The sequence below is a fragment of the Charadrius vociferus genome, unplaced genomic scaffold (assembly GCF_000708025.1).
Source record: "Charadrius vociferus isolate BGI_N301 unplaced genomic scaffold, ASM70802v2 scaffold1413, whole genome shotgun sequence".
Lineage (NCBI taxonomy): Eukaryota > Metazoa > Chordata > Aves > Charadriiformes > Charadriidae > Charadrius > Charadrius vociferus.
In genome coordinates this window covers 7,915-18,761 of record NW_009647827.1, presented here as the reverse complement: position 1 = coordinate 18,761, position 10,847 = coordinate 7,915, and the positions used below count along the sequence as shown (strand labels likewise).

General features: G+C 37.2%; 1 protein-coding gene across 1 annotated transcript in view; it reads right to left on the bottom strand.

The window, feature by feature from the left end:
- Positions 1 to 6,624, bottom strand: part of SIK2 (salt-inducible kinase 2) — a gene marked incomplete at its 5' end in the record, with an annotated part of 46,503 nt that extends 39,879 nt beyond the window's left edge. Inside the window, 2 exons of the mRNA XM_009882441.1 lie at positions 2,781 to 2,844; positions 6,508 to 6,624. Of these exons, the coding sequence (XP_009880743.1) occupies positions 2,781 to 2,844; positions 6,508 to 6,624 (181 nt within the window). The remainder of the gene's footprint in view (positions 1 to 2,780; positions 2,845 to 6,507) is intronic.
- Between the last annotated feature and the right edge of the window lie 4,223 nt (positions 6,625 to 10,847).

Genomic DNA, 10,847 nt, shown 5'->3' with positions numbered 1-10,847 from the left:
TATTTTACAGGTTTCTGCTATTACCTCATTTCTGCTTCCTCCTCCAAAAACATATATAAGTGACATATACGATGGCAGAATATCCCATCCTTAATTACAAAAGCAACTCTGATAAATCATTAAAAAAAAAATTAGAAAAATGATTAATTTAAAAAAAAAAACCTGTTCAGAAGTAGTAAGTCTCTAATAATGGACCCAGAAAGATTCCTTAATTATTTCAATGAGAAAAGAAGGTCCATGAGTATTAGCTAAACTGTGCCTGAAACATATGTTAAAGGATCTGCAAACAGGGAAAGTCTCAGAGCTCAGAAGGCTTCGCTTCTTCAGAATGATCTAAGAGTTTAAGTCACAGTTTTACAGGAAATGATACACATTAAAGCCAAGACAAATAAGAAGGCAAAAAGTCACCATCCAAGTTACTTCTAGAATCTTTAGTGACTGAAGTTTTATAATGCCTTCTGTTAATCTGTTTCTCCTTACGACCTCCTCACTTTATCACATAAAGCAGCAGCAAAAAAACCTTCTGGTCATGTAAATGCAAGTTAATAGTTATAGAATCTTCACCGAGTACTGAGAATGTTTCATATATGAAACCCTAAAACTACACAAAATACACAAGTTTAACCTAATGTAGGTACAAAGGTAATTTTTAGATAGATTTTGGCTTATGCTAATCACTTACACAAGCCTGCATACAAATCTTGGAAGATAAACAACCTCCAATGTTGTAGCTCCCAAGGCAAGTAATAAGATGAATGGAAAGATTTCAGAAGAAAAAAAAAAGAAAATAAGAAAAAAAAAAAAAAGAGTTGTAGGCCAGCCTGCAACTCATGGCTGGGCTTCAAGATTAGCACTGGTTTGAGAACAGCAGCTTAGAAGGTGAGAAAAACAGAATCTCTTTTCTTCTTATTCAGTGTTTCCAGATGGTAATCAGTGTAAAGCAAATCATGCTGTTCCCTCAGAGAAAAACACAACACAAAACCAAACCAGAACAACTAAACCCACATTCCTGAGGAACGCACAAGTTATTCAAAGATTACCAGACCCCAAAACATACCTAAGCTAACACGCTGTATACAGAAATGGTAGTAACACTCCTGTTATTTTATCATCCCAGCCTTATTAGAACATTGTCTTGCTATTCTGCAGGTTGTGAACTGTTTCAAACAAGTTTATGAATACCAAGCTCATCTTTGGTCAGAAGAACACAGACTCACCCAAATCGTTTGTCACACATGCAGGAGCTGAAAAAAGCATATTTACTTTGATCCCTAACATGCACTTTCAAGTTAAAGGCACTAATCCGGGTCAAAATGTAATGCATATAACTACTTAGTATCACATTTCATCTGTTTCCTCTTTGCTGCCTAAAAAGGACCACTGCTATATATAGCTAGTTCTGGGGGGAAAAAAAAAAAAATAAAAAAAAAATCAGCCTGTCCTTCCTTGAGAGGACTTCACAGCTACCCTGGCCTCGGTAGCTTAGAAAACTCACAAACAATAACTTGGGACATGTATGTACAGTACAATCATGGAAGACAAAATGCCTTAGAGATAACCGATAATGGCATAGCAGATGCCATAAACCAGACTTTTTAGAGTTATGACCGTTATTCAAGCTACACTGAAGGAGAGCTCAAAGGCTACAACCTGGGTGCCATAAGCAAGTTCTGCATTGCATATATGTACAAGATGTTTTTATTGTGCCAATTACCACAATCAAGAAGGGAGACAGAGTGCAGGAATTGCCTTCAATACTAGAACGCAAGCCTCAGAAGCATGATACCACTTTTACTATTCAGTCCATAGCCCCTGGGAAGAGTAAAGGCTGATGTGCAGCCACTTCACAAATTCCCTTTGAACTCTTCAGCTGCTGATTATGTAAAAGTTTAGCAAGCTTCCTTGATTCTTCTGGTCCTTCAAAACAATGAAAGTTCTCTACTGTTCTGCACTTCAAGTGATCATGGACACTAAAAGAAGGCTGAGAAGTGTGAAGTGTTATCTGCCCAGAATATTTATATACTACAATTGTCCTGCACTGATTTAAGTAACAACTTTTTTCCAAAGAAATAACATCTCTATTGTAGTCCAAACTGAGCATTACAAAGCAGAAAAGTTGTACTGTGAAGTATTACAATTGAAAAAAAATCACTGTATTTCATATAAATTTAACACTGAAGTCCTGCTTGAGTGATGAGTTTGAGACAACAAGAATTAATGTGAATTTGACCATGCGGGTCAACACAGACAAACTAAAATTTTTTATTATGAATTTTACTCCAAGTCACCCTGACACCCCCTCCTGCCCACCATGTTCTTCCTGAAAACATATTAAAAATAATGTCTGATAAATCAGCACATAACTGTAGAAGAAACAGATTATTCAGTTTACCTAAAATACCGTATGGGCCACTGTTCATTATCAGGCTAAACATTTAAATATTTTTTTTTCATCTCAACTCAAGGCTGAAAACCTGGTAATTCTGTCAGCTGAGATGACAATTTAAACCTGCACTGTTCTGTTTAACAAGCTATGTCTTTTGCTAAAGGAATATCAGTAATTTTTAACTTTTTTTTTCTTATGCTAGTGTACACTGTAATAGTTCTCCCTAAAGTTCTTCGTTCCAAAATGAAAAACAATGACAGTTACCACACATTTCTTGACAAATAAAGGAAAGTGACGTACTACAGTAAAGGGATCCTTGGGCAAGATAACTACAATTGACAAACTTCAGAAGTTAACATTAAAATGTTGAACACGAAAATATTCTCTTGCTTACCGAAAATTTCTCCATTTTTGGCAAATTCTGTCACAAGGTACAACATGCTTTTGGTCTCCATCACCTGTTGATGCAGAAATTGCACATGAGATTGTTTGAGGGAAGAGCAAAAAGCAAACACACACCCAAATGGATACTTATTGTCACCATTCTCTTCTGGTAAAGATGTGAAAGTCTTTGCCTTGCACATACAGTTATCACCATCTTTCACTTTGTTTTTTCAAGTTACCTCAACAATTTCAAGGGGAGCATTTGCATGCTAAGCACAAGGATAAGCTTTAAATACTTCATAAAGTCAGTGTACACAGGAGCAGGTAGATAGGATTCTCAGCCACAAGTGACTAACACAAAATGATAGTATCATCAGCAGCTAATTTAACGACTTTCCTTTAAGGGATCAGCCTAAAATAACTCCCTTGCTCAACTTTTCTAACATGCTGATAGCTAGTGCTTGAGAAGGAAGACTGGGGATAACACTGACCTCTGTTACCAAGTTCTATAGTTATAGAAAGGAAAAAAAAAAAAAAGAAAAAAAACTACCGATGAGCACGAGTGTTAAAACCTGGCAAAGTTCAGGTAGAAACACACATCACAGTATCCCATTGTACAATCAGACAGTAAAGCTACAGAACTATCACATCCTCAGTATCTTCTCTGGTGAGGGGATGTAAAAGAAAAAACCATCAAACTTTAGGCATCTTCTACTTTCTCTTCTAGTAAGTTCCAGCCTTCCGATTACAAGAACAGACTACTTGCAATTCAAAAACATGGAATGCTAGAAAGAATAGAGGTAGACAAATAGGAAAAAAGAAAGAGGGCAAGGGGAAAACTTCAAAACTTTTTCATGAACAGTTGTTCATGGCCTTGAACAGAAAGACTTCACCCAACAATATACATTCCATACTTCCATGATGTAAGTTGGGAAAAGGCAGCCCTGTCAGTTATCTTGCAGCTTTCTTCCTAATGACCTACTCCTCAATTGCTTAAACGCTACTCAGGAATGTATTGTACAAATACCATAATCCAAAGATAGAGTGAAACTGAAAAATCCTCTACTTCAAAACAAAAGTAATTTAGGACTTCCCTTCAGTGCAACTCAGTAATTTCAACACCCAACACATTTTGCACCTGTTTCAATAACCACAATAAAATAGTTCAGCCTGAGCTGTCAGTGGGCAAGACCTTCTTGAATTTGATTTTTTTAATTTTATTTATGCACAGGCTTGGGAGTACTAGAAGACTGCTCACAAATAAATTATTTTTATAGGAATGCCTTTTTTTTTTTAAGAAAAAGAAAAAAGGCAAACCCTGAAAGATACAGAGTCATAAAACCAGCAGAATTACCAAAAAACTGACAAGCCCAGAAGACAGAGCAAGATGGGAGTTCTTCAGTCTCTCCTGCACCCTTGTTTAACTCTACAACAGCTAAGCATGTTATGACTTAAATGTCTGTATCTGGAAGGCAAAACAGTTTGGAAACACTGTTTTAAACCAACATTTGGAGACAGGAAGCTGCAACAGCCTGTGGATTACATATACATGGCACCATTCTTAACGAAGCCAAGATTGATAGCTTCATTACCTAACTTTGACAGTCCTCAGTAGTTCCTTGACATGAAACAATTCAGAAACTTGTAGCGTGGACACAGTACAGTGATGGGCACATTATACAAGCAAACTAGTGAGACAATTTGTTTGAAGGCTATTGTAAAAATAAACTCGCCTATCTACCAAATGTATTTCTAACAAGCCAATCCCTTAATAGTGAAGGGGTAGGCACTACATAACAATTACCCTCCTCTTCAAGTGACCTTGCTGATCTCCAGACTTAATTTAACTATTCTTGACTTAATTCAACTATTCTCAGACTCTTCTCCCTCCCACAATTCCTCTCTAGTTTACCAATTTTGTGTTTTGTCATTCATTCAGAAGGAACTGCGGTAGACATTACTCATGCTAGTTAGAAATTTAACTCCTTAAGGTGCACCTCTACTCGGTGAATCAATATTTTTAGAAGGAAGCACCAGTCTCTTTCCTATAAGATGAAATTAAAGCTAAACAAGTCTGAATGAGGATCTTTGTCATTATTCAGTAAAACAACTCCAACACCATAGGTCCAGCTCCTTGTGCTCACATTGCCTTTATAGACTTAGTCAGATGAACTTTAATTCAAAGTTTGGTTTTAGCATGCACAAATCTTCATTTGTTTGCTGAGCTAGGTTTATTTGAAACAAGCAAGAGAGCATCTCAGAAGCACCATGTGATTTGTTAAACAGACACTAACAAACAGACCCCAAAGGGAATATTCTCAGGAAAGTCTTAAAAGCAAGACTTAACTGAAGCAGAAATGCCAGCAGCCTCAAACATTTTACCGTATGCTAGCAGGAACAGAAAATGAAAGAGAAAAAAAATATAAAACAAACCTATATTTTACTGTGCAAACTAAGTGCACTGCAAAAAGTCACAAGTAAAAGCCTTCTAAAGTTTTGTCTGCAACTGTATGCATTTCACAAGTGCAGGTTTATCTCTTATGTAAATACACATTGCTGTACCATAATTATTCATCCTTATGTTATAAAGGGATGCATGCAAGTCTACAACGTACATAATACACTTCAGGATAAATATAAAATTCTCCATATCCACAACAGAAGTGAAATGCAAGATTTCAACAAAAATAAATCCAAAGAACTAGTTTTCCGTTTCCTAGTAAATGCACTTCAAGATAAAGTGTTTGGGAAGCTCTTGCTTGGTGTGTGCATTTACATTACAAGCACATCTGCAGAATCCGGATTTATGTATCTTATCATCTTTGGGTAAGAAAAAAAGGCTGCAAATACTATTCCATCTGCACTTGAGCCAAGACTTGAATAAAGAAAACCACTATATCCACGTAGATCATTCCAGCAAGTACTCACACATCATGCTGAATATTCCTACCCTGCTCTAGCTTACATAGTACCTTGGCTACTAACAGACAGCAAAGTCTCATCACCAGGTATTTCCAATTCAGCTCTTTCACTAACAGAATCATAGAATGGTTTAGGTTGAAAAGGACTTTAAGGATCATCGAGTTCCAACCCCCCCGCCATGGGCAGGGACACCTCCCACTAGACCAGGTTGCACAAAACAGACTGGCCTTGAACACCTCCAGGGATAGAGCTTCCACAACTTCTCTGAGCAACCTGGGCCAGCGTCTTACCACCCTCACAGGAAAAAATTTCTTCCTACTGTCTAATCTAAATCTGCCTTCTTCCAGTTTCAAGCCATTCCCCCTCATCCTATCACTCCATGCCCTTGTAAAAAGTCCTTCCCCAGCTCTCCTGTAGGCCCCTGTTAGGGACTGAAAGGCCGCAATAAGATCTCCCCAGAGCCTTCTCTTCTCCAGGCTGAACAGCCCCAACTCTCTCAGCCTGTCCTCATAGGAGAGGTGCTCCATGTAACATGATGTTCTATTACAATGTTTATTAAATGTGTATTTTAATTTATTAAAGACATTTAAATGTCTATTAAAATGTGTATTTTAAATGGATTACCATAGAATGAAAAAGGCCACAACTGATGTACTTTCAAGAACGTTAAACACTATCCAATGCAAATCAATTCCAGAAAAGCTGAGTTTGTTACAGGCTAGTGATCTGCCAGAAGTCACTGGTGAAGAGCGAACTCTTCATACAGGAACAAAAGAGAGGGGGAGAAGGTAAAAAAAAGACAACACTAACCATACCTGGTAGAGCTTTATAATGTGTGGGTGATCAAGCATTTTCATTATCTGCACTTCTCGGTAGATCTTCTCCAGATTCACAGCATCCAGCTGAGACTTATCAATGATTTTTATTGCCACCTGCAGACAAACAGCAAAAGTGAGATTAAAACTCCCCAATGTTTTCCTCAGTAGTTTATCCTCATTATAAAGGGAATAACGCAACCCCAGATACCTAGGGGCTTTCTTCTAGCTCAGAAATATACACTCCACACTTAAAAACACAGCAGCACAACATTAAACATGTCAGTAGTCCTGCTAAGTGGCTGCAGGAATACCACCTACATCAGCATGTCAGAAAAAGAAAGTTTTACAAAAACCAGAAAACATAGAACAGGTGATGGAGGCCAGTGCTCCAAACAGCTGAGGTGCAGAATGCTCTCATATCAGTAGCATGTGGGAACAATTGAGGCCCCTTCATGTAACAACAAAAATCTTAAAAAGCCTAATCATGTCCATTTCTGGAGTCAAGCTAGCCAATTTGAACCCTACAAATGCAATATGATGTTTTAAAAGACAGACTGTTGGCTCAACACAAATTATCAAAACATGGTGGATCCACATAGTTTCAACTGTTATGTGCTTACTTTAACTGTAATTAATATGCTACTACATAAGGAATCTGCAGTTCATCAGTTCAGGGAAAAAAAACCCTATGTAACCATGTTTCTCACTCAAACCTTGTAGACAGATATCAATTAGTTTAGAAAACAGATCTTGGTCCTATTGACCTTGCTTTTAGCCAATACCTGCAAAATGAATTACGGAGAACTACACGTGCCTAGGAGACTAAAAATTTCAAACAGAAGACACTTAAAAAAAAATTTAAACCAAGAAGAAAGAAAAATATAGCTACTATAAAAAAAATCATGCAAAGCATAACAATACTAAAGAATAATGAATATATAAATGGTGTTTATTTACCCTGAATATCACATTATTAATGCTGAAGCACAAGCAAACAATGTAAGTCACACAAATGCTTCCAATTGCAAATGCATTTCATAAACTGCTGAACTATAGGAGGCAGCTGCTATGCAGGAGACAAAAATCCACAGGAGGTGAACCCCATTATCTCCAGTAAGGCTGATTATGGATCCACCTGAATTCAGAATTAACTATTTATTGACTTAATTTCCGTACACTTTTGCTTGATAACCTCTTCAGAAGTCACTTGTCTTCACCAACCACCAGAAAAATAAGATTCTGCTATGAGTGAATGAACTGATCTAGCCCTGTAATCAGTGAAAAGTTGTTTTTAAGATGCAGGATGCACTCTTACGTAGCTGAAGTAGAACAAGACTATTTTCCAAAGCAAACAAACAAATTTTTAAAACTTTTTACAAAAGATAGGTGTGGCTTTTTTTAAAAACAATGTTTGATTAATGTAGAACTCACTGAAACTAGATATATCAAAAACCAATACACATTTATAAGAATAATGATATATACAACTATTAGACAGAAAACAAGAAAGAGGGTTCACATCCCCCAACATTTTCACCATTAATCATGAGCTCCCTCTTCAAAACAGAACCGTGGACACTTGGGAAGAAATGGCACCCAAAACAGTATTCAACCACTCCACGCTGCCGCCCTCCTCCCCAGCTCTCTGCAACTTTCTTCCATCCTAGTATAACACACAGCAATTTAGGGGATCCTGATACCTGATCTTTGCAAAACATGCTTGCCCCTGTTGTCTTCTGCTAGCTATTTGTATTTACAGCATTATCCATAATTCATCTACTCTGCCCTCTTTCATATTACACTACGGTCACACTGAGAAGCATACAGGAACAGCAATGATCAAGAGGGTCCTAAAAGATTACAGATCTCCTTTTGAAAGTTTCTGTCTTTTGACTATGAAGACACTATCTTTAACCATGCAAATAAAACATACATATCACCTGCTTCTGCTCCTATTGCTTACCCTCTCGCTCTATTCCCATTCCTTCAAACGACAATATTAGTTTTCTGTCTTACATCTGGTATATACATAAAACTTAATAATAAAGGCCTGGCTTCACACATGCAAGGAACTGGGGCTAGGCAAAAGACGAACAGTCACGTGCATGGAACTGGACTGTTCAAATGCATACTTCCCACTTGGTCTTGCCAGATTTGCACTCCCTTTGACTGCTCCCTACAGCAATTGCTCATTCTCTCAGCAGGTCTCCTTTCGCTCAGTTACAAAGGCAGAACAGCAAGCTGCTTCCTTACTTGGTCTGATTATATGCCATGTGGCAGCAGAGGAATCATTCATGCAGCCTAAGAAAAAACACCACACAAAAACCATACCTTTAAGTCTCCCTGGCCTAATTTAAGATCACACCTAATAAAATGACTTCTGGTTATTGTTTATTTTTTGCAGGCGCAATTTACTAGCCTAAGAAGAAATCACTTCACTGCAAAGTTATATAATGTCAAAGTAATCAAACCAAACGACTAAAGCCAGACCAAATTCTTAAACATACATCAGGAAGCATTTACTAAAAACAACCCATGTGTCGCTTTTGTCCAGTTCCTCTAATTTATTTTACACTGTCTCTCTGGAATTAACCAGAGACACAAGCTGGTTTCTCCTTCATTCTCCACATCAATCCCAGCTTATACCCAATATTTGGGTGACCTCCAGATTTAAGAGGAATGGAGCCTGTTTCTTATTTACAAACCAAGGAAAAGATTAATCTGTAGCTGTCTTACATTCCCATCACAAAACGGTAATAAATCATTCAGTCAAGCAACAAGGTACCTCCAATCTTGGAGGGATCAGGTGTTCAGGAAGATCTAAATGCCTCCTTCATTGATCCACAGTAATGCAAAATCCTGCTGCATTTTTTGGTATTTAAAATTTAATGGCAATCTAATTATAATAGCAATTTACACAGACAGCATCAGCCTCTCAGTAACTTGAGGTATTCAGAAACTTCTTTATTCACATAAACACCACAGTGTAGAAGCTTTACCTAAAACTTGCATCACTTGTAACTTTTAAGACTGCCTCCTTTCCCTGGCTCTGGTTCATTTAATTTCACCTTACAATCACTGTGCATTTTCTCCCCACATAGTTAGGTGTTTTATTAAGCTCTCTTCAAATACAAGCAAAAAAATAACAGTAACTTTCTCCTGTTTACTCTTGCATATAGGAAATGTGTGGAGTATAGAAAACCTAATAAAAGCAAAGCTATACAGGACTTTGAAGAAAAGAGGTTAGGTCAGGCATAGAAGAGGGAAAAAAGACACCCAAATAAGTGAAACTGTGGCAAAGCAATAAATAAGGGGGGTTTTGACAATTTGAAAAAACAAACAAACCAACCCGAAACAAACAAACAAAAAAAACAACAGCAGCCTGCTCTCTGGGCTCATGCGGAGCTTTTGTTTATCTATCCATCACACTATCATCAGTTGGATTAGCACAAATATTTATACTTCCTTCTTCTATACTTCTCACCCCCTCCTAGTGGGGAGGGGGAGAATTCTGCAACTGTATGGCTTCCTAGTGCTATTTTTCCAACGAAGCTTGACTCCCATCTCCCTATCCTAGTGAAAAATCTAGCTTTACAAGTACACTGACTCCTGGTGTTTTTTCCAGTATAGTTTGGCACTTCCACAGTTTGCTCTTACATTATGTATTCCTTTTACTTAAAGTACAAATATTTCAAATACAGCCTGTTACCGCTTCCAAACCTTCCTACAAGAGTCTGTGTTGCCAACTTTCTCCAGAGATAGCAGGCATTATTCTGATCACTGCAGTTCCTAGCTTCTAACATCCACTAAGAGCTCCAACAACAAAAAAATATCAGTTTTTAACTTTGTTTTCCCAGATAACAAAAGTATCCATTTCCCTAGACAAATCTAGATAACTCATTTGTCGTCCTTCAGTTTTAAAGATTAAATACTTCAATTTCCACTTCAATTTCCTAATAATCAATGCCTACTGTAGTTTTATGTTTTCCAAGGCTAATAAGACTGCAACTATATAATCACTTCAGTTATTAAAAATAAAGTAATTCTATATAAAATAAAAACACACAGAATATATTTTTTTATCTTTACATGGTTAAAATCCTTGAACAGATCTTACTTCCTGAGCAACAACCAGTAAAATTTCATTAGAGGAAAGAAGCATTTAAAAAAAAGAAAAAAGAATGGGTCATATAAATTTCGGAAGCACAGCTACAAATGCTGCTACAACCTTCACTACTCTTTCTGTCCAAGAACAGTGCTTCATGTTCCAATGTTTCCTACTTTCTTCCTTTTCCTGAACTTTCCTATCCTATCTCTTTGCTGCACACATTTAGAAA